General features: G+C 46.4%; 1 protein-coding gene across 4 annotated transcripts; it reads left to right on the top strand.

Moving 5' to 3' along the window:
* The first annotated feature begins 1,213 nt into the window (after positions 1 to 1,213).
* Positions 1,214 to 22,219, top strand: LOC109906044 (zyxin). 4 transcript variants are annotated; one of them, XM_031786044.1, is made up of 10 exons: positions 1,214 to 1,413; positions 8,342 to 8,628; positions 9,495 to 9,754; positions 10,399 to 10,491; positions 12,804 to 13,382; positions 13,459 to 13,666; positions 15,507 to 15,676; positions 15,806 to 15,984; positions 17,026 to 17,146; positions 19,591 to 22,219. In XM_031786044.1, exons 2-10 carry the CDS (start codon positions 8,358 to 8,360, stop codon positions 19,699 to 19,701), a joined length of 1,992 nt encoding a protein of 663 aa, XP_031641904.1. In that variant the 5' UTR covers positions 1,214 to 1,413; positions 8,342 to 8,357; the 3' UTR covers positions 19,702 to 22,219. The 4 variants fall into 4 exon arrangements, with proteins under 4 accessions (XP_031641904.1, XP_031641907.1, XP_031641897.1 ...); XM_031786047.1 differs by lacking the exon at positions 1,214 to 1,413 and adding an exon at positions 1,482 to 1,974 and having other exon boundaries at positions 13,492 to 13,666; XM_031786037.1 differs by lacking the exon at positions 1,214 to 1,413 and adding an exon at positions 1,483 to 1,974.
* Positions 22,220 to 23,854: the final 1,635 nt, after the last annotated feature.

A 23,854-nucleotide genomic window follows, 5' to 3' on the forward strand; every position in this document is an offset into this window, starting at 1 on the left:
TGGTTAGGTTTAGGAGTTAGGTTTAGAGTTTGGGTAAGGGGTTAGTGGTTAGGAGTTAGGTTTGGGTAAGGGGTTAGTGGTTAGGTTTAGGAGTTAGGTTTGGGTAAGGGGTTAGTGGTTAGTGGTTAGGTTTAGGAGTTAGGTTTGGGTAAGGGGTTAGTGGTTAGGTTTAGGAGTTAGGTTTAGAGTTTGGGTAAGGGGTTAGTGGTTAGGAGTTAGGTTTGGGTAAGGGGTTAGTGGTTAGGTTTAGGAGTTAGGTTTGGGTAAGGGGTTAGTGGTTAGGTTTAGGAGTTAGGTTTGGGTAAGGGGTTAGTGGTTAGGTTTAGGAGTTAGGTTTGGGTAAGGGGTTAGTGGTTACGTTTAGGAGTTAGGTTTGGGTAAGTGGTTAGTTGTTAGGTTTAGGGTTTGGGTAAGTGGTTAGGTTTAGGGTTGTGGGTTAAGGTTTATGGTTAGGGAAAATATGATTTTGAATTAAAATGAATTTTAGGTCCCCACGAGGATAGAAAACATAATGTGTGTGTGTGTGATAGGGAAGCTGTATCAGAGGTAGCAGATGTGCAGGATGGGAGGGGTCATTCTCCGTGGTTGTGATATTACTGTAGGTTAGGGTTAAGCTCACATCCTCATGTCAGTAGGAACAGTTAGGGTCTATGAGGTACCATGTCCTTTTTTTCACTCAATCAAACTGAGTAACAGAGTCACAGCAATGTATTACTTTATATTTCAAGGAAATAATGGTTATGCATGTATGTGATACCTGAACCAAACTGCATGGAAATACCTTTTACACCAGGACAGGAACAGGGCTTTCAGCGAGTGCAACAGCACGATGTGATGTGGCCTTTCTCTTTCCCTTGTGTCCCCCAACCATTTTAGTGTCTGTACCTAATCAAGCCTCTACCTCCATTATCTCTCTCCTCCCTCCCTCGTTCCCTCTCTCTCTGACCTTACAAGGAAAGGCAGGCAGCGTTGATGTCATAGAGTGAAGAATGTTGCAGGAATGCAGAGAGAGAGTGAGACAGGGAGAAACAGAGAGGACAGACAGGGGCTACTGCCTTACAGCAGTTTATGAACATACAGGATGAGAAAGAGAAAGGTGGTGTTTACATAGTAATATACACATCCTGAGAGAAAGTCCAACGAGAAAGAACTTGTTTGGAAGGATGGTGTCATTCCTTTTCCATGGAGAGGGGGAGGAGAGAGAGAGAGAGAGAGAGGAGAGAGAGAGGTAGGGAGGAGAGAAAGAGAGGGGGGATCTAACAGCTGTAGGGGAACTGAGAGAGAGGGGGTAGAGGAAAGTTAACAAACACACTTTCTTTCTGTGTCAGTTTGGATCTACAGCTAGGGAAAAGGAGAAGGAAGAGAGATACTGTAGGGGAGGGTAATAGTTTGCTCTCCCAACTGCACACATAGGTAAGAACAGATGTTACACTGATTATGAGTTATTAAATATTTTGTAGCCTTATCATTTCGGTCTAAGCAATGCTATAATCAGATTATGTGATATATAGTTTTGGTGCATTGCAGAGTTTCAACAGTTAAGAAGATGTATGAAAGAACAATAGCTAAGTGCCTGGTACGATTATTACTCATCTACCGGGGCGGGTGTTCCGCTTTTTAGTCCACTGAGCAGTCCTTGTGCAAGGGTCGCATTTACACCTTTACAGCTTTTGATAGATTCCCGCTCGCTCACGACAAAGAAAAATTCAGAGGCTGTAACCGGAAGTACAGTTTAGGAGGAATAGTTAGCTGGCTGATTAGCCAGACATTCATTTGAACATAGACAGGGAAAGGGTGATGGCAACATCCATTTAGGGTACAGAGAGACCTGCCGTTGAAGAATAAATAGAAAGGGGCCGGTTGAGGACGATAAACCGTGTCATCGAAGTAGAGAGGCGAGGAAGTAACGTTAGCCCTCTACAACCTCTGGCTAGCTACCAACTGTAGGGAGGTTGCTAGCCAGCAAAAATATAGGTGAGTGCACAAACTAACTAGCCAGCATGTCTAGACAGATTGCGCTTTTATATGTAGCTATTATATACATTTGCCGTTTTGAAGTTATTTCAACACTGGGTTGTATGCAGGTGAATGCTAGACCAGGGCTATCAATACGGATTGACACACACTGCAATTCTCTTGAATCAGGGTTAGATAGACTTTACCTAGCTATGACTACATGGATGATTCATTGATGACCGTCGGATATTTTGTATATTATGTGTTCTTAGCTGTCTCGAGCTTAGCAGACCTACCATAGCTAATCATAGGCATGCTAAAAGGTGGGTGGGGCGCTAATGCAACACGGTGATTCATGGTTATCCATCAAGTTCCTACCAGCTGTTATTTAATCCAAAATGGGATTCCATTGTTTCACAAGATGGTTGTTCTCACGCAAACCCACTGACTAAAATGTAAAGAGAGAATATAGATTTAAAACTGAGTGCTGTGGTAGTTTTCCAGCCCCATAGACAAAAGTGCAATTAAAGGGGAAATCACCTCAAACTCTTTTTGGTATTCCCCCCATTAGTCCACTGTTTTCATTAGTCCAACTGTTTTGCATGTCAGCAGTCAAGTGTTCAAGATATTGGACTTTCAAGAAGCAAAGTGTCACTGGCCAAATCAAATGTTATTCATCACATGCTTCATAAACAGCAGCTGTAGACTGACAGTGAAATGGGTGATTAACATTTGTGTAACATTCCTACAGGAATCTGTTCCAAAAACGTTGTAAAGTCCAAGGTTGCCAACAAACAACGCATACAAAGTAGCATGATCAATTAACCTAGCTGCCGAATAGGCATCAACTCACCACGACAACGATGGAGCTTTAGCAACTGTAGGGTAGTCACTAGATGGCCATGCTAGAGAGGACAACACTGGCGTCAGAGCTGATGAGCTAGTAGGGAAGTATTTTTGTTGTTGATTTAGGGCTAGGTTCATGGTAACGTTAGGTGTTAAGGGTCCAATATTGTGTGTGTGTGGGGGGTTTGATACAGTTATATATCGGGATATTATTTTTGACAATGTATCGTTTTGACAATATCGCAATTTTATCAAATAATAATTTTTCCTTCATAGCTTGTACTCAATCTTTTTAAATAAGGAGCCAATTTGTTTTCAGCACTTTTATTTCCATGACTGATCAAACCTTGTTTTCTCATGAATCTCTCTTATCCTCCTGCATTAGATGTATGGTGAGCAGCATGTTTGGCACATTGAGTCGCAATAAAATCACAGTATCGCATCGTGATACATATAGAATCGTAATACATATAGTATCGCCACCTAATTATTGTGATAATATTGTATCATGACGTCCCTGGCAATTCTCAGCCCTAGTTCAAGAGTGGCTTTCAGAATCAAGTGCTTCTGCCTGTTTTATACTCCTCATCTGGACTCCAAAGCGATCGCCCCCAAGCAGCGTGTTGGCTTGTCACTAGTGTTCTTATTGGTCTGGCACAGTATCTATTGTTGGTGTTGTTTCTCTCAGGTGAACACTTACAGACCAGCAGCCAGTGGTAAAACAACAGTGTACGGTAAGTTTTTAGTGTTATAGTCCCATCCATCCACATCCAACACAGAAAGATGCTTCAATCGATGTCTGGGCCTTGATACCATCTCAAATATCATCTCCTCTACCAAATGAATTGTCTTCTAATCCTCCTTTGTAAACCGATGACCAACCGACCATGTGGAAATCATAACGTACTCGATAAGCTAAGAGCTATTATTTACAGTAGACGGTTTGCATGAGTTTAGCGCTCTCTCTGCACACATGATGTCACCTCACAGCCAAGCTGTAAAACTAGTTAAGATGATGAAATACAGGCCGTGGTGATGTCATCCAACTGAAATGATAGGAGGGAGCTTTTGAGAGGAGGGGGGGGGGGGTGTTGAGGTAGGAGTGATTTAGGGAGTGAAAGGGGGAGCAGATTGGAGATGGAGGGAAAGGAAAAAGCAGACCATGGTGTTGATGATGTCATTCAACTGAAGTGCCAAACGTTCTCACCATGGTCTCATCATCTCTGGATCCAATTTCACAATGGTTTACTTTAATTAGGCTTAGGGGACTGTCTGGGAGGAGCCTGTAGCTGACCTCACCATATAAAACCATTAGCCAGGTCTACAGCCACATGGAATCTGTGGGGAATGTTTTTTTGTCAATGCCTTTACAGTTGGCTGAGTAGTGAATTAAATAATACATCATAAAAAATCACTTGACTTATGTAGGATGACGTTTACAGCGGTATTTTGTTTTTTGAATTCCTCAAATCGGGTGGTCTATTTCCAGGGGGCACCATGAGGAACGTTTGCTCCTAGCATGTCTCAGTCCCGTGACCGTCTCATGCATTATCCCCAGGGCTTTTCTACAGTAGGCTAATATAATGAGACACTTTTAAATGAGCACTAGAACCAATAAGCCTAGTTCTCTGCCTCCACTTAGTGTATAGCGCTGGCTCTCTAGAAAGATAGAAAGCCTTTAGATCAAAGCCTCGTAATATTTCCCTCACAACTGAACAGTCTGCTGGTATCCAATGCACTGGCCCTCATTAGCAGAGGTTTCAACAGGGTTCTATTGGCCAAGGAGAGCAGGTTTCTGTCTGACTGAGGATATTACAGGGGAGGTCTGCTCTGCTTGATGCAGGCTCTCTCATCACAGAGAGGAGCCAATGCTTTGTCAGTGGAGCGTTGGACTCTTACTAGGTTGGACTTTTACAGCCAGTTTCCAAGACTGCTTTGTGTGGTCTTGGAAATATAAGACAGCTAGCTAGCCTACAGGCTGTAGCAAGCTGTGCTAGGGCGGGCAACCAGATTGGTTGATGTCCCCTTTGGTCATTTGCCTTTAATATTTCATCCTGCTCTTCTCTGCATTATTTAACAGTAAATCCATTTTGAAAATAGAAAAGTTTTAACAGTGTGTGGCTTTTTGTTGCTCACTTTGAAGGGGCTTGTGAGTGCAAATATGAGATCTCTCTTTGGCTTCCTGTCAACATTTTAACTGTTAAAGTATGAAGTTATGAGTGAAATGTTGAAACCGCTGTGTTTTCCAGAGGATCCTAACAAACAAAGTTAGTTTACTTACGCTGTTTTTTCCTTCATACTGTGTTGAGGCCTGAGTCAGCATTTCAGGAATACTTTCACCCACGGTTGATGTCTTTATCTTGTCAGAACTTGTGTCAAGGCCCCCAAGTCATAGCTACATGCAATGTGGAAACCTCAATTTCAAACAGAAAAACGTGTCTCAAGGTAACTGTCAAGTTAAAATCTCACTTTTTAAAGTTCATATTCTGTTAACTCGTCCTGTACTCGTATTTGCGACCAAAGCATGAATTGGCGAAAAAACACTTTAAAAAACCTACCAACCAACTTGTATCACACAGACCCTTTAAAAAGGTGCCTGCTATTTACTCCTAGAACATGATGTCATGTTGGCTGATTGGCTGAGCTTGAGAGTCGGCCGTCTACTTGCCTTAATATGTTTAATGAACAGTATACACCACCCACACCATTCTGTCGCTGGGGTACACCCACACCATTCTGTCGCTGGGGTACACCCACACCATTCTGTCGCTGGGGTACACCCACACCATTCTGTCGCTGGGGTACACCCACACCATTCCAACACAGAAAAGCTGCTTTTTAACCTACTTAATACAAATTAAATAACTTTCACTCATATAATTAATTATAGGTCATATTTCACAGAAATCTGGTAACCCTGGGAAGGAAGTTACGTAAAGTTTCTCATGAAACTGACATGGCGTAACATAGTCAAGCCTGGGTGGTAAATCATTCCCCGTCTAAGGGCTGATTCTGATCATAGAGAAAGAAATCAGTCACCCGCATCACAAGCCCACATCGGAGCAGGTACTAGGCTAGTTCTGGGGCATTGCTTTTCCTTCCAAAACAAACAAGGCCTGAGGAAACCCATTTATATTATCACTATGGCAATGGTTCTTAAATATGTTGTTGCTCTAACAAAAACATTTCACATGATGGACAAAAGCATGTTTCTAGACATAAGCCATTAGGCTTGTTAATGATCCAACGGTGAGACACTGACTAGGACCCATCAATGTCGTTATATACAGTGCATTCTAAAAGTATTCAGACACTGACTAGGACCCGTCAATGCCGTTATATACAGTGCATTCTAAAAGTATTCAGACACTGACTAGGACCCGTCAATGCCGTTATATACAGTGCATTCTAAAAGTATTCAGACACTGACTAGGACCCGTCAATGCCGTTATATACAGTGCATTCTAAAAGTATTCAGACACTGACTAGGACCCGTCAATGCCGTTATATACAGTGCATTCTAAAAGTATTCAGACACTGACTAGGACCCGTCAATGTCGTTATATACAGTGCATTCTAAAAGTATTCAGACACTGACTTTTTCCACATTTTGTTAAATTACAGCCTTATTCTAAAATTTATTTAATTGTTTTTTACCCCATCAATCTACACACAATATCCCATAATGACGAAGCTAAAACAGATTTTTTGAAATGTTTGCTAATTTATTTGAAATAAAAATCTGATATCACATTTTACATAAGCATTCAGACCCTTTAGTCAGTACTTTGTTGAAGCACCTTTATCAGCAATTACAGTCTCAAGTCTTCTTGGGTATGACGCTACACGCTTGGCACACCTGTATTTGGGGAGTTTCTCCCATTCTTCTCTGCAGATCTGGCTACTTCTCTGCAGATCTGGCTACTTCTCTGCAGATCTGGCTACTCTACCATAAAGGCCTGATTGGTGGAGTGCTGCAGAGATGTTTGTCCTTCTGATGGTTCTCCCTCCCTGACCGAGGCCCTTCTCCCCCAATTGCTCAGTTTGGCTGGGCGGCCAGCTCTAGGAAGAGTCTTGGTGATTCCAAACTTCTTCCATTTAAGAGTGATGGAGGCCACTCTGTTCTTGGGGACCTTCAATGCTGCAGAAATGTTTTGGTACCCTTCCCCTGATCTGTGCCTCGACTCAATCCTGTCTCGGAGCTCTATGGACAATTCCTTCGACCTTATGGCTTGGATTTTGCTCTGACATGCACTGTCAGCTGTGGGCCCTTATATAGACAGGTGTGTGCCTTTCCAAATCATATCCAATCAATTGAATTTACCACAGGTGGACTGCAATCAAGTTGTAGAAACATCTTAAGTATGATCAATGGAAACAGGATACATCTGAGCTCAATTTGGAGTCTCATAGTAAACGGTGTGAATGCTTATTTACATAAGGTATGTCTTAAAAAAATATATATATATACATTTGCAAAAAAAACAGTTTTCCTCTGTAATTATGGGGTATTGTGTGGATTGATGAGGGGGAGGGGAATTATTTAATACATTTTAGAATAAGGCTGTAACTTAACAAAATGTTGAAAAAGGGAATCCGAATGCACTGTATACTCTGTAGGGCACTATAATAGCCTAGCGTCTAGCAACGTTAAGACAGGTACTGAGAGAGAGGGCCCACGTCTCTGTTTAACCAGGGGTCACCTACAGGGCCCACGTCTCTGTTTAACCAGGGGTCACCTACAGGGCCACAGGCGTTTGGGGAATCTGAGATAGAGCCGCTGTGGTAACGTCAGCATTTTTAACCACAAACACATGAGGTAAATATTTGAGCTAACCCGTTGAATGACGCTCTCCTTGATGTAGCTCACATGAACATGTTATGGTGGTTTTACCCGTCTCAGGTCCGACCCGGTCAGCCCTATAGTAAACCATGCTGTAGTTCTCAACTGTTTCTATTACAGTGAACGGTTTCATACTGAGAGTTGACCTTGAAGAAGCTGTAAGTGCTGCTATGGTTACGGTATACCTCTCCTTACTGAGCCTAAGGAGTGGCTAGTGTGTATTTACAATCTGGGGTGAGGTACTGTGTAAAGCAGTCAAGATCTATCAGAGGTGTGTGTGTGTGTGTGTGTGTTTGTGTGTGTGTGTGTTTCTGTGCATGCATTCTTTGGATGTTCTCTCCTGTAGTTAGGCTACAGGGTTGTTAGATCCTTTGTTGATGTGTCCCCACTAATTCACCAAGGAGAAATATTCCCCTACTGTTTCAAAAGCTCTGTGTGCTCACCTCAGATAAGCTAATGCTCAATGGTTCATTTCTATATCCAAGGTTTATTTTATCTTCTCTGCTATCCTTTCTACAACTGGCCTCCAGGTTTGCTAGACCTCCTCTGTAACACAGCCATCTCTTTAACAGTTGGCAGCCTCCCTACTGCTCATTTGAGTTTGCGTTGATTTGGATGGATTGTGTTTGTCCTCTTCTAAACCGTCGTAATAAACCAATATGGTCATAAACAACAGCTGTCCTCTTCTCTCCTCAGACAGTAAAAAGACAACATGGCTGACTCCAGCAGCAGTAAACCCTTCATGGTGACTTCCTCCATCAACCTCAAAGTCACCACCCCCTCCTTCTACAACCAGCCAAAGAAGTTTGCCTCGGTCAACCCGCCGCGCCCCAAAAGCCAGTCCGACCCGTGGCCTCCCCCGGGCTCAACTCCTCCCGCAGGTCCCTCTCCTCCCCCCAGCCTGGTCTCAACACGCGGTGTCGGCACAGCTGTCATTGGTCGAGTTGGAGTGATGCCTCCACCCCCACCATCGCTCTGCGAAGGTGATTGGCCGTTTTCGTTTGTCATTTTGTAAACATTTATCCCATGCATCTAGTTGTCTGGTTCAATGTGACCCCTAACTCCTTCACTTAATCTCTTTCCCTTCACAGTGCAGATGTGAAGTAACTGGATAGGGGTAAAAATATGGTGGTAGAGGTTAGGGGAAGTGGCTAGGGGTTGTTTTAGGACCAAACTTATCTCGCAACAGAAGCATCAAGCATGTTATTATTTAGTTACAAGTATTTATCTTTGTTTCTGATAAAACAAGGATGTTGGATCCAAGACTGTGAGCCTGGTGTTGGCAACCCAACAGATTGGTAGACTGCAACATTGCCTTTATCCCGTCAATGAAACTCACCTTTCCTGTTTCTCACACACTCTAATTACTGCATTTAAAGGGATACTGCGAGATTCTGGCAATTACGCTGTTTTTCTACTTTCCCACCTACTTATCCCTTCAAGTCTATTTTCTTGACAGTATCATTTCACTGTCTCTGTGTGGAGAAACTGTATTGTCATCGAGTTCCCTTGAATGAGTGTCTGGGTGGGTGCAGTGAATAGATGACAGGTTTTGAATGAGTGTCTGGGTGGGTGCAGTGAATAGATGACAGGCCTTGAATGAGTGTCTGGGTGGGTGCAGTGAATAGATGACAGGCCTTGAATGAGTGTCTGGGTGGGTGCAGTGAATAGATGACAGGTTTTGAATGAGTGTCTGGGTGGGTGCAGTGAATAGATGACAGGTTTTGAATGAGTGTCTGGGTGGGTGCAGTGAATAGATGACAGGTTTTGAATTAATTATAGAACGTTTAGAAACCATTGGATTGCCATGCCTTTGATTTAACCAATCAACCCTCCCCGTTTCTATTAGACTTCCCGCCCCCTCCTCCTCCGTTGGACGATGAGCTGCCAGCCCCTCCCCTCAACTGTGCAACCACACCCCCAGCTTCTGATGCTCCTCCCCCCGCCTTCCCTCCCCCTCCCGCGGTGGATGACCTGCCCCTCCCCCCCGCCCCGCTTGAAGAGAATGCCTGTCTCCCCCGTTCCCCGTCTCCCCCTCCTCCACCACCCCCTCCCCCTCTCCCAGTCTCTGGTCCCAGCAGTGTCCCCAGTGCTGGGGAGAACTTTCAGGTGAGTCAGGGTTAATAATCATAAGAATGGAATGCTTTCTGTATTATAAACTGGGTGGTTTGAGCCCTGAATGCTGATTGGCTAACAGCTGTGGTATATGAGATCGTATAACACGGGTATTTTTACTGCTCTAATTACGTTGGTTACCAGTTTATAATAGCAATAAGGCACCTCGGGGGTTTGTGATATATGGCCAATATACCATGGCTAAGGTCTGTCCAGGCATTCCGCGTTACGTCGTGCATAAGAAGAACAGCCCTTAGCGTTGGTATATTGGCAATATACCACACCCCCTCGTGCCTTATTGCTTAAATATAGAACTTTCCATAAGGTCCCAAAGCACATTGTATTGGTGTAGTTGTGTTGGATGACAGCCAGAACTCTCATCCACACATCTACTACCATGGTGGATGTCCCCAGTAAACAGATGTGGAAGTCTATTGCCTAACCTGATGTGAGTGCTTAAGTTCTGATCCATGAAAATCAGTTACATTCTGTTCTATCAGTACACTTCTGTGCACATTCCCCATTGACACAAGTGTATGATTTAGGTGGCAGTTGGAGTTCGCTACATTTTTCAAGTCAAGATTCAGCCTGTTGATCAACCATCTCTCTCGCTCTCTTTCTCCCCCCCTCCCACACAGCGTCTGGCAAAGCAGACTAGTTTTGACAAACAGCTGGATTCTCTGACTGACCTGCTGTCTGAGATGGAGACCAGAGGACCCTTCAACCCCAAGGTACAGAGAAGGACAAGGGGGAGGAGGGAAAGTATTTCATATACTGTAGAGCTTCATATACTGTAGAGCTTCATATACTGTAGAGCGCCATATACTGTAGAGCGTCGTATACTGTAGAGCGTCGTGTACTGTAGAGCGTCGTGTACTGTAGAGCGTCGTGTACTGTAGAGCGTCGTGTACTGTAGAGCGTCGTGTACTGTAGAGCGTCGTGTACTGTAGAGCTTCGTATACTGTAGAGCTTCATAGAAGCACACAACGTCAGTAAACCAACAGGGAAACTGACAGTAACAAAAGACTGCAGAAGACATAGTATGATACAGAGAGAGTAGGAAAGACTTGGGACTGAGAAGATGGAGGGAAATAAAGATGCGATGTGGAGGGGAATAAATGGAGGAGTAGGGAGGAGGGGGAATAAATGGAGGAGTAGGGAGGAGGGGGAATAAATGGAGGAGGAGGGGGAATAAATGGAGGAGGAGGGGGAATAAATGGAGGAGGAGGGGGAATAAATGGAGGAGGAGGGAGGAGGGGGAATAAATGGAGGGAGGAGGGGGAATAAATGGAGGGAGGAGGGGGAATAAATGGAGGGAGGAGGGGGAATAAATGGAGGGAGGAGGGGGAATAAATGGAGGGAGGAGGGGGAATAAATGGAGGGAGGAGGGGGAATAAATGGAGGGAGGAGGGGGAATAAATGGAGGAGGAGGGAGGAGGGGGAATAAATGGAGAAGGAGGGGGAATAAATGGATGGGAGGGGGAATAAATGGAGGAGGAGGGAGGAGGGGGAATAAATGGAGGAGGGGGGATGAATGGAGGAGGGGGGAGGAGGGGGGATGAATGGAGGAGGGGGGAGGAGGGGGGATGAATGGAGGAGTAGGGAGGAGGGGGGGATGAATGGAGGAGTAGGGAGGAGGGGGGGATGAATGGAGGAGTAGGGGGAATGTAGGGAGTAGGGGGAATGTAGGGAGGAGGGGGAATGTAGGGAGGAGGGGGAATGAATGGAGGAGGGGGGGGAATGAAGGGAGGAGGGGGAATGAATGGGGAATGAAGGGAGGAGGGGGAATGAATGGAGGAGGGGGGATGAATGGCGGAGTAGGGAGGAGGGGGGATGAATGGAGGAGTAGGGAGGAGGGGGGGATGAATGGAGGAGTAGGGAGGAGGGGGGGATGAATGGAGGAGTAGGGAGGAGGGGGGGGGGATGAATGGAGGAGTAGGGAGGAGGGGGGGGTGAATGGAGGGGGAATGAATGGAGGAGGGGGAATGAATGGAGGAGTAGGGAGGAGGGGGAATGAATGGAGGAGTAGGGAGGAGGGGGAATGAATGGAGGAGTAGGGAGGAGGGGGAATGAAGGGAGGAGGGGGAATGAATGGAGGAGGGGGAGGAGGGGGAATGAATGGGGGATGAATGGAGGAGTAGGGAGGGGGGGAATGAATGGAGGAGTAGGGAGGAAAAAGAGGAGACGTTGACTCAGAAGTTTGAATAAAGGGGCTTCCAAGGTAGAGAGAAAGAGGGGAGAGAGCAGGTTAGGATAAACCGTTTGGCCAGATGCCAGGCTGTTTTGTGTCTGTTCAGGCTGATGGCTCTAGGATGAGTAAGCTGTTCGTTACTGTACACAGACAGACAATGAGAGAGTGATGTACAAAAGCAGGAAGTGAGTGATGCAGAGAAACTCACACTGAATGATGTATATAAAGAAAGATGGCGATGCAAATAGAAAGAGGGACCAAGCAAGACCGAGAGAGAGAGAGACGTGGTACACAATGCATACTCCATTGTGATCAGGCCTGTGTGTGTGGGGCCAAGCCAGCGGTCTGGGGAAACAGCCATAAATGGAGAGTGTTTTTATCCTCCTGGGAGGAACTGGATCAGAACAGAGAAATGTTGGCACAAGCTCTTGATAAGAATGTCAGAGATAGATTACTACTGATGAGCTCAAGTTCCTCTGTATGACTCAGAGTTTGTGCTTTGTGGAAGTTGAAAATTTGATACGATAGAAAATCACTACCTGGAACCTTTTAAAATGTTTGAATTCTGTACTTGAATGATACTAATATCCGTTTTCGCCGTTCCTAAAAACACAACTTGTTAAGGAGGATGGATTGTTTAGAATGTTTCAAATAGTACTGTTTAGAACATTGTATTTTCACCTGGAAAACTTCCAAAATAGCTGAAGGGGCACTCAGTTCCTAATGCTTTTAGTGTAAAAGTAGGTTTGAGTTCCATACAACAGCTTGTAGTTGTTTGTTGTCTCATAGTTCTCTTCAACTCTTCAGTACATACAGCCTGTAATGTTTTCTTGTCTGATCTTGTCTCCCCAGTTGCCCAGTCAGTACTCAGCTCCTCCTCCTCCTGCCCCCAAGCCTGCAGGTCCTCCCCCCACTGCTCCCAAGCCCAACCTCTCCTTCCTCCCCCCTCCAGAGATGGGAGACAAGCCCCCTCCCGCTCCCTGGGCCGAGGAGCTCAAACTCCGGACGACACACAGACAAGCCAATAACCCTATATCCGCCCCAGTTCCTGCTCCTGCCCCACAGCCATTTGCTAAAGCCCCAGTCGTGGCTCCTAAGGCTTTTGGGGGCATGAAAACGGGGACGTCCGTGTCTCCTGTGGGGCTGAAGAACCAGAACCACGCCCCGGCTCCATTTGGTGTTGCTCCTAAACCTTCCCCTGCAGCCAGCTCCTTCCCTCCTCCTCCTGCCGCTCCTCCTGCCGTTCCTCCCGCCCCACCAGCCAACAAAGTGGCTCCCCCAGCCTTCAATCACTCAAAACCCTCTTCCATTGACTCTCAGATGACTGTGAGCCTGCCCCCTCTTGCTCCCGTGCCGCCTCCTCAGCCCAAAGCGATGACATCACCACCTTCTTCTTTCAGCCAGCCAATGAAATCTCCCCCTTCATCAAAGGTATGTTAGGAGACCCTTTGGGGTGAGTGTGTGTGTGTTTAGTACTCCCCTGTTAAATGTGTGTTCTGTCCCCCAGCCCTCTCCTCCTGGGCCTGTCTCTGTCCCCCAGCCCTCTCCTCCTGGGCCTGTCTCTGTCCCCCAGCCCTCTCCTCCTGGGCCTGTCTCTGTCCCAGGTGGAGGTGTTCCTCTCTCCATGAGGGAGGTGGAGGAGCTGGAGAGAATGACCAATGCATTCATCAAAGACATGGACACACACGCTCCCGTCATCACCTCAGCACCAACAGGTACACACACCCTCCGTTCAGCACCTCAGCACCAACAGGTACACACACACCCTCCGTTCATCACCTCAGCACCAACAGGTACACACACCCTCCGTTCATCACCTCAGCACCAACAGGTACACACACACACCCTCCGTTCATCACCTCAGCACCTACAGGTACACACACACCCTCCGTTCATCACATCAGCACCTACAGGTACACACACACCCTCCGTTCAGCACCTACAGGTACACACACACCCTCCGTTCATCACCTCAGCACCAACAGGTACACACACACCCTCCGTTCATCACCTCAGCACCAACAGGTACACACACCCTCCGTTCATCACCTCAGCACCTACAGGTACACACACACACCCTCCGTTCATCACCTCAGCACCTACAGGTACACACACACACCCTCCGTTCATCACCTCAGCACCTACAGGTACACACACACACCCTCCGTTCATCACATCAGCACCTACAGGTACACACACACCCTCCGTTCATCACCTCAGCACCTACAGGTACACACACACACCCTCCGTTCATCACCTCAGCACCAACAGGTACACACACACGCCCTCCGTTCAGCACCTACAGGTACACACACACACACCCTCCGTTCATCACTTCAGCACCTACAGGTACACACACACACACCCTCCGTTCATCACCTCAGCACCAACAGGTACACACACACGCCCTCCGTTCAGCACCTACAGGTACACACACACACCCTCCGTTCATCACTTCAGCACCTACAGGTACACACACACACACCCTCCGTTCAGCACCTACAGGTACACACACACACCCTCCGTTCAGCACCTACAGTTACACACACACACACCCTCCGTTCATCACCTCGGCACCAACAGGTACACACACACGCCCTCCGTTCAGCACCTACAGGTACACACACACACACCCTCCGTTCAGCACCTCAGCACCTACAGGTACACACACACACCCTCCGTTCAGCACCTACAGTTACACACACACACACCCTCCGTTCAGCACCTACAGTTACACACACACACACACACCCTCCGTTCAGCACCAACAGGTACACACACACCCTCCGTTCATCACCTCAGCACCAACAGCTACACACACACACCCTCCGTTCAGCATCTACAGGTACATACACACCCTCCGTTCATCACCTCAGCACCTACAGGTACACACACACGCTCCGTTCAGCACCTACACTAGTTCATTGTTTCATACTACCATACCCATCGTGTCAGAACGAACTCTATTATCAGAGCGTCATTATCTTGTCCAGTTCCTGCCTGACAACACTCTCAGTATGCTATTGGTTCTAGTCGACTGGGCTGTGGTTCTAGTCGACTGGGCTGTGGTTCTAGTCGACTGGGCTGTAGTTCTAGTCGACTGGGCTGTGGTTCTAGTCGACTGGGCTGTAGTTCTAGTCGACTGGGCTGTAGTTCTAGTCGACTGGGCTGGGGTGCTGATGGGCTGGGGTGCTGCTGGGCTGAGGTGCTGATTGGCCTTTCATCAAAATGATTGATCAGGGTAATTGGGCAGTAAGGAGCCTCCTCCCTCCTCTCTCTCATTGGTGCTAGACCAGTATGTCTGTGGTAATGACTTAATGACTGTGTGGAATAGGATTGACTGGGCTCTGCCTCTGTCAGCGTCAACCAACTATTATCCCCTCTCTCTTCGTCCTCTCTCTTTGTCCTCTCTCCCTTTCTATCTCTCTCTCCTCATCTCCCTCTCTCCTCATCTCTCTCTCTCTCTCTCTCTCTCTCTCTCTCTCTCTCTCCCTCTACTCATCTCTCCCTCTCCACTCCCTCTCTCCACTTTCTCTCCTCATCTCTCTCTTTCAGAGGTATGTGGTAAGTGTGGTGAGGCTCTGTCTCGTTCCCAGCCTGCAGTGAGAGCCATGAACAAACTCTTCCACTCTGACTGTTTCTGCTGTATGAGCTGCCATCGCCCCCTGCAGGGCATGCAGTTCTACGACAAGGACGGGACGCCACAGTGTGACGACTGCTACACTGTGAGTACACACACACGCACAGTAATTACATGCACAAAAAGCTTACAGTAATTAATTCACTCTCTCACACACAAAGACATGTAACGTGTTTGATCTCTCTCCCACCCTCCTGTCTGTGTGTCTCTACAGAGTTCTCTGGCGGTGTGTTCTCGGTGTGGGGAGCGTATTACAGACCGTGTGTTGAAGGCGGTGGGCCAGTGTTTCCATGCCCATTGTTTCCGCTGCTGCACCTGCGCCTGCAGCCTGGAGGGGGCGCCCTTCATCACAGACGACAACAACAACCCATACTGTGTCCCAGACTACCACAGGTACGGCCTCTCATCTCCTTGTCGTTCTCTCTCTCTCTCTCTCTCAGGTATTGTCCTCTGTGTGTGTGGTACAGTCCAATGTCCTCTCTGTCCCCCTGCCTGTAGGCGTTTCTCTCCCCTGTGTGTGTGTGTGGTACAGTCCAATGTCCTCTCTGTCCCCCTGCCTGTAGGCGTTTCTCTCCCCTGTGTGTGTGTGTGTGTGTGGTACAGTCCAATGTCCTCTCTGTCCCCCTGCCTGTAGGCATTTCTCTCCCCTGTGTGTGTGTGTGGTACAGTCCAATGTCCTCTCTGTCCCCCTGCCTGTAGGCGTTTCTCTCCCCTGTGTGTGTGTGTGGTACAGTCCAATGTCCTCTCTGTCCCCCTGCCTGTAGGCGTTTCTCTCCCCTGTGTGTGTGTGTGGTACAGTCCAATGTCCTCTCTGTCCCCCTGCCTGTAGGCGTTTCTCTCCCCTCTGTGTGTGTGTGTGTGTGTGTGGTACAGTCCAATGTCCTCTCTGTCCCCCTACCTGTAGGCGTTTCTCTCCCCTGTGTGTGTGGTACAGTCCAATGTCCTCTCTGTCCCCTGCCTGTAGGTGTTTCTCTCCCCTCTGTGTGTGGTACAGTCCAATGTCCTCTCTGTCCCCTGCCTGTAGGCGTTTTTTCTCCCCTGTGTGTGTGTGTGTGTGGTACAGTCCAATGTCCTCTCTGTCCCCCTGCCTGTAGGCGTTTCTCTCCCCTGTGTGTGTGTGTGTGTGTGTGTGTGTGGTACAGTCCAATGTCCTCTCTGTCCCCTGCCTGTAGGCGTTTCTCTCCCCTCTGTGTGTGTGTGGTACAGTCCAATGTCCTCTCTGTCCCCCTGCCTGTAGGCGTTTCTCTCCCCTGTGTGTGTGTGGTACAGTCCAATGTCCTCTCTGTCCCCCTGCCTGTAGGTGTTTCTCTCCCCTGTGTGTGTGTGTGGTACAGTCCAATGTCCTCTCTGTCCCCCTGCCTGTAGGCGTTTCTCTCCCCTGTGTGTGTGTGTGTGTGGTACAGTCTAATGTCCTCTCTGTCCCCCTGCCTGTAGGCGTTTCTCTCCCCTGTGTGTGAGCTGTAATGAGCCCATAGTTCCTGACGCCGGCAGTCAAGAGACCGTCAGAGTCGTGGCCCTCGACAAGAACTTCCACCTCAAGTGCTACCGCTGTGAGGTAAGGACAACAGACCTGCTACATCTAAAGTACTACCGCTGTGAGGTAAGGACAACAGACCTGCTACATCTAAAGTACTACCGCTGTGAGGTAAGGACATCAGACCTGCTACATCTAAAGTACTACTGCTGTGAGGTAAGGTCAACAGACCTGCTACATCTAAAGTACTACCGCTGTGAGGTAAGGACAACAGACCTGCTACATCTAAAGTACTACTGCTGTGAGGTAAGGACAACAGACCTGCTACATCTAAAGTACTACCGCTGTGAGGTAAGGACAACAGGCCTGCTACATCTAAAGTACTACCACTGTGAGGTAAGGACATCAGACCTGCTACATCTAAAGTACTACCGCTGTGAGGTAAGGACATCAGACCTGCTACATCTAAAGTACTACCGCTGTGAGGTAAGGACATCAGACCTGCTACATCTAAAGTACTACCGCTGTGAGGTAAGGTCAATAGACCTGCTACATCTAAAGTACTACCGCTGTGAGGTAAGGACATCAGACCTGCTACATCTAAAGTACTACCGCTGTGAGGTAAGGACATCAGACCTGCTACATCTAAAGTACTACCGCTGTGAGGCATTTTTCCTATTTTGTTGCCTTACCTGGAATTAAGATTTACACAACATGCCTACCACTTTTAAGATGCAAAAAATACAACAAAAAAACAGAACTTGGGTGTGTAACTATTCACCCCCCCAAAGTCAATACTTTGTAGAGCCACCTTTTGCAGGAATTACAGCTGCAAGTCTCTTGGGGTATGTCTCTAAAAGCTTGGCACATCTAGCCACTGGGATTTTTGCCCATTCTTCAAGGCAAAACTGCCCCAGCTCCTTCAAGTTGGATGGGTTCTGCTGGTGTACAGCAATCTTTGTCATATCACATATTTCCAATTGGATTGAACTCTGGGCTTTGACTAGACCATTCCAAGATATTTAAATGTTTCCCCATGAACATCTGGAGTGTTGCTTTAGCAGTATGCTTAGGATCATTGTCCTGTTGGACGGTGAACCTCCGTCCCAGTCTCAAATCTCTGAAAGACTGAAACAGATTTCCCTCAAGAATTTCCCTGTATTTAGCACCATCCATCATTCCTTCAATTCTGACCAGTTTCCTAGTCCCTGCCAATGTAAAACATCCCCACAGCATGATGCTGCCACCACCATGCTTCACTGTGGGGATGGCGTTCTCTGGGTGAAGAGCGTTCTCTGGGTGAAGAGCGTTCTCTGGGTGAAGAGCGTTCTCTGGGTGAAGAGCGTTCTCTGGGTGAAGAGCGTTCTCTGGGTGAAGAGCGTTCTCTGGGTGAAGAGCGTTCTCTGGGTGAAGAGCGTTCTCTGGGTGAAGAGCGTTCTCTGGGTGAAGAGCGTTCTCTGGGTGAAGAGCGTTGTTGGGTTTGCGCCAGACATAGCATTTATCTTGATGGCCAAAAAGCTCAATTTTAGTCTCATCTGACCAGAGTACCTTCTTACATATGTTTGGGGAGTCTCCCAAATGCTTTTTGACGAACACTTTAAGCAATGGCTTTTCTGGCCACTCTTCTGTAAAGCCCAGCTCTGTGGAATGTACTGCATAAAGTGGTCCTACGGGCAGATACTCCAATCTCTGCTGTGGAGCTTTGCAGCTCCTTCAGGGTTATCTTTGGTCTCTTTGTTACCTCTCTGATTAATGCCCTCCTTGCCTGGTCCATGAGTTTTGGTGGGCGGCCCTCTCTTGGCAGGTTTGTTGTAGTACCATATTCTTTCCATTTTTTAATAATGGATTTACTGGTGCTCTGTGGGATGTTCAAAGTTTCTGATATTTTTTTATAACCCAACCCTGATCTGTACTTCTCCACAACTTTGTCCCTGACTTGTTTTGGAGAGCTCCTTGATCTTCATAGTGCTGCTTGCTTGGTGGTGCCCCTTGCTTACTGGTGTTGCACACTCTGGGGCCTTTCAGAACAGGTGTATGTGTATATCTATCTATCGATCATGTGACTGATCATGTGACACTTAAAGTCCACCTGTGTGCAATCTATTTAACTAATTATGTGACTTCTGAAGGTAATTGGTTGCACCAGATCTTATTTAGGGGCTTCATAAGCGAAGGGGGTGAATATATATGCATGCAATGCTTTTCAGTTTTTTATTTTATAATTGCTTTTGAGACAAGTAATTTTTCTGGGGACTATTTTGTGTATGTCCATTACATGAAATCCAAATAAAAATCCATTTAAATTACAGGTTGTAATGCAACAAAATAGGAAAAACGCCACGGGGATGAATACTTTTGCAAGGCACTGTAAAGAAAGTGCCAGATGTAAAGATGAACTCCTAAAGATGTATTATGAAGAGATGGTTAAATATCTTAACAGTTGGAATGGAGTCTCTGCGTGTTTTGGATGTAACTGTTTTCCAGTGACCTTCTGCACATCCTGAAGTCTCTCTTCCTGGTTGCAGGATTGTTCCCGCCCCCTCTCCATAGAGGCGGACGCAGACGGCTGCTACCCATTGGACGGCAGGATCCTGTGCATGAAGTGCCACACCCAGCGGGCCAAGGCTATGCAGTGATTGGTGGACACATCTGTTATTCAAGTCAAACTTTGAACCAAATCCAAGACGGGATCCATTCAGCTTCCACCATTCTGTCTTTGCAACAGGGCTTTACTTGTGCGCTGTGAGTGAGTGAGTGAGTGAGTGAGTGAGTGAGTGAGTGAGTGAGTGAGTGAGTGAGTGAGTGAGTGAGTGAGTGAGTGAGTGAGTGAGTGAGTGAGTGAGTGAGTGAGTGAGTGAGTGAGTGAGTGAGTGAGTGAGTGAGTGAGTGAGTGAAAGCGAGTATGTTTGCATGCAGATGTCGTTATGTCTCTCTCCTCTTTCTGCTTATTCCCCCTCTCAGTCCAGAGGTAATGTACTGCACTGAGAGACTCCATTCCTCCTGCCCTTCTCCCCTTGTGTTAATGCCAGTGTTATCAAGCCATTTTTTGTTTAAATTCCCAGCATGACTTGCACAAGTATAGCTTCGTCATGGGCTGTCCCAACAGTCAAAGATGGTTTCCTCTCCTCTTCTCTCTCCACTGATAGGAAAACATGTTGAGAAGGTTTCAGCCTTAACTTTGATTTGTCTTTCACTTTTCAGTGGTACGGAAGGAAAAGAGTGGAAGTATTTCAGTCAGACATAGTAACAGTAAGATGAAGTTGACCCTAAATGCTGATCTTGGGTCAGTCTTGCAATCCCCCCTTACTGATTATGGTTAGATCTTAGATCTGTGCCTACTGGCAACTTTTCCCAGAAGTTTAGTGTAACCCCCTGACCCCAGTGCACGAGGAGTTGAACAAAGTTTAAGGTGGACTAATTCATGTTCCCCTGCACCTCCCATAGGGCTGAGCTCAGGTGGGCTGGTGGCACATGAAGCACTTTGGAGTGCCTGCAAACATACAAGTTACTTAACTGCCTTTAGAGAGTGCTTTCTAGAGAACTACATATCCCACCAGACACAATGTAGCAGAGCAGTGTGCTGTAGGAAATGTAGTTCCTCTTGGGCTAAAAACTGAGTGCAAAAAAACTACAAAAATATGTGAATGTCGCTCTCGTTTGTTTTTGTTGTGTGCGTTTGTTGCTTTATAGGCATGCATAGCTACAGATCACTGTCAGTTACTCTCACCAGTTTGTCAAGCACAGAATGAGGGTACAATACGATCAAAATGACCATTTATTTCTTTGTCAAAAGAATCGAAGATTAAAAAAAGTTAGCCCAGCACAGATTCCATTCCTATGATCTCCTCATGTTAAATAGAGTGCTGTAGTTTAAAGAGGACCACATGGCTTAGAACAGAACCTACGCTACAGGCAGAAGTTGCTCTTAACCGCTAGGATCAGATTACCCTACCCCATCCCTAATCTTAATTTAAAGGGGATGGAGGGAAAATGTCAGATCCTGCATCAGTAGTTAGGGGCAACCAGGACCTACAGTATAATCCTATCATCCTCAATGAAGCGCTCTTGAACGCATACTTATCTAGTGTGCAGGCGAGTTAAGATATCTAATGATTAACATAGAGATATTAACTCTCATTAATTCAATTCACCTAAAGGTAAACTCATGGATTTTTGCACTATACACCTGCATTTACAAATGCTTAGTATTTTGGGCATTTGCAGCTCTCTGAATAACATAATAGAACTGGCTCTGAATCAGGGTTTTAAGTATTATAAACATGCAACAGATCAAATGGCCAGTCTGTTTTCCAGTAGAGTGTAGTAGGTCATTGACTGTAGCAGTAGCATGTAGATCAAACCAATACAGTTCAAGGTGATGGTAACACGTCACTCAAACGCATCACACTTTAAATTCACTGCCAAGTTTTAATCATGTTTTGTGTGCTTTACACAGTATATTGTCCCTCTTCCTTTCTCATAATACTCCAATGACTACCACTGTTTCCATTATTCCGCTTAGTGTTCTTTTATGTCTCGATATCAGTTATATTTACTCTGCTTGTAATCTTACCATACTGTATTTCATTGATAAGTACTTATTTTCAGTTATTTTTCTGTGAAACTCTTCTTTCTGTGAGTTGCCATTTCCACCCTAGTATTCCTCTCTCTCCTGTTCAGACTGGTTTGGCACCGAACACCCATCCTTATTACAATCCTCAGTCTGGCATAGCAACACAACCCTAATGACCAAACTAACATCCTAAACCATATGGCCAAATACGACTCCATATACATGTTATCTGGGTCGTCGGTATCATCTTTAGTATTCTCAGTTGTTTTCCTTTTTTTATTTGCCCACATGATTCCACCCTTGTGACCTTTGTCTTCTGTCAGACCATTGGTGTGTGATGATGCCTTCAAAAACACCACGTTGCTCATTTATTTCATGATGATTGCCTTGTTCTTTTCATATAGTTTTGATAAATTCCTCTTATATTTGTGTGTTTACGGTTCCAAACACGCCAACATTAATTACCTGTACATGTCATTATTTTACTGTACTCAAAATAAAACTGCTAATAGCCTAAATCCTGTGTGGTTTTATTGTGCCTGTTTGGCATTTGCAATAATTAAAGGTCTTTACCCCTGGAAGTTATTGTTCAGTATTGTCCTCATTCTCTCACATCAAATATAGTATTTCTCTCTCTCAAATCAAATCAAATGTTATTAGTCACATGCGCCAAATACAACAGGTGTAGACCTTACACTGAAATGCTTACTTAGAAGCCCTTAACCCTTAACCCTTAACGATGCAGTTTTAAGAAGAAAAAAAAATAAAGAAGAAAGTCAGAAAAAAGAATTAAGAGCAGCAGTGAATAACAATAGCAGGGCTGTATAATATATACAGGGGGTACCGGTGTCGAGGTAATTGAGATAATTATGTACATGCAGGTAGGGTTGTTAAAGTGGCTATGCATAGATAATAACAGTAGTAGCAGCGTGGGGGGTGCAAAGTAGAAGCTGTTTAGAAGCTTCTTGGACCTAGATTTGGTGCTCCAGTACTACTTGCTGTGTGGTAGCAGAGAGAACAGTATATGACTATGGGGCCTTCATCTGACACCGCCTGGTATAGAGGTCCTGGATAGCAGGAAGCTTGGCCCCAGTGATGTACTGGGCCATATGCATTACCCTCGGTGATGCTCTCAATGGTGCAGCTGTAAAATCTTTTGAGGATCTGAGGACCCATGCCAAATCTTTTCAGTCTCCTTAGGGGGAGACTTAGGGGTTATGTCGTGCCCTCTTTACGACTGTCTTGGTGTGCTTGGACCATGTTAGTTTGTTGATGTGGACGCCAAGGAACTTGAAGCTCTCAACCTGCTCCACTACAGCCCCATCGATGAGAATGGGGGCGAGCTCGATCCTCTATTTCCTGTAGTCCACAATCATCTCCTTTGTCTTGATCACATTGAGGGAGAGGTTGTTGTCCTTGCACCACATGGTCAGGTCTCTGACCTCCCTATAGGCTGTCTCATCATTGTCAGTGATCAGGCCTGCCACTGTTGTGTCATCAGCAAACTTAATGATGGTGTTGGAGTTGTGCCTGGCCGTGCAGTCATGAGTGAACAGGGAGTACAGGAGGGGACTGAGCACGCACCCCTAAGGGGCCCCCATGTTGAGGATCAGCATTGTGGATGTGGTGTTACCTACCCTTACCACCTGGGGGCGACCCATCAGGAAGTCCAGGATCCAGTTGCAGAGGGAGCTGTTTAGTCCCAGGGTCCTTAGCTTAGTGATGAGTTTTGATGGCACTATGGTGTTGAACGCTGAGCTGTAGTCAATGAATAGCATTCTCATGTAGGTGTTCCTTTTGTCCAGGTGGGAAAGGGCAGTGTGGAGTGCAATAGAGATTGCATCACCTGTGGATCTGTTGGTGCGGTATGCAAATTGGAGTGGGTCTAGGGTTTCTGGGATAGCAGTGTTGGTGTGAGCCATTACCAGCCTTTCAAAGCATTTCATGACTACAGACGTGAGTGCTCAGTGTCGGTAGTCATTTAGGCAGGTTACCTTAGTGTTCTTTGGCACAGATACATGTTGGTATTATAAACTGACAGGGAGAGGTTGAAAATGTCAGTGAAGACACTTGCCAGTTGGTCAGCGCACGCTCGCAGTACACGTCCTGGTAATCCGTCTGGCCACGCGGCCTTGTGACGTGTCCTCCACTATGCTATCAGTGACGTGTTCCATTGCCAGATGACCTCTAGGACACCCTCGCTCTCTCTATCAATT

This window comes from Oncorhynchus kisutch, linkage group LG2 (assembly GCF_002021735.2).
Source record: "Oncorhynchus kisutch isolate 150728-3 linkage group LG2, Okis_V2, whole genome shotgun sequence".
Taxonomy (NCBI): Eukaryota; Metazoa; Chordata; class Actinopteri; order Salmoniformes; family Salmonidae; genus Oncorhynchus; species Oncorhynchus kisutch.

What these genes read in the sequence shown, in the direction of transcription:
- LOC109906044 (XM_031786044.1), top strand. Translation starts at nt 8,358, where the DNA reads ATGGCTGACTCCAGCAGCAGTAAACCCTTCATGGTGACTTCCTCCATC. An exon ending in AGTGTGACGACTGCTACACT is followed by an intron (nt 15,677 to 15,805) that starts GTGAGTACACAC and finishes GTGTCTCTACAG; the next exon opens with AGTTCTCTGGCGGTGTGTTC. An exon ending in TGTGTCCCAGACTACCACAG is followed by an intron (nt 15,985 to 17,025) that starts GTACGGCCTCTC and finishes CCCTGCCTGTAG; the next exon opens with GCGTTTCTCTCCCCTGTGTG.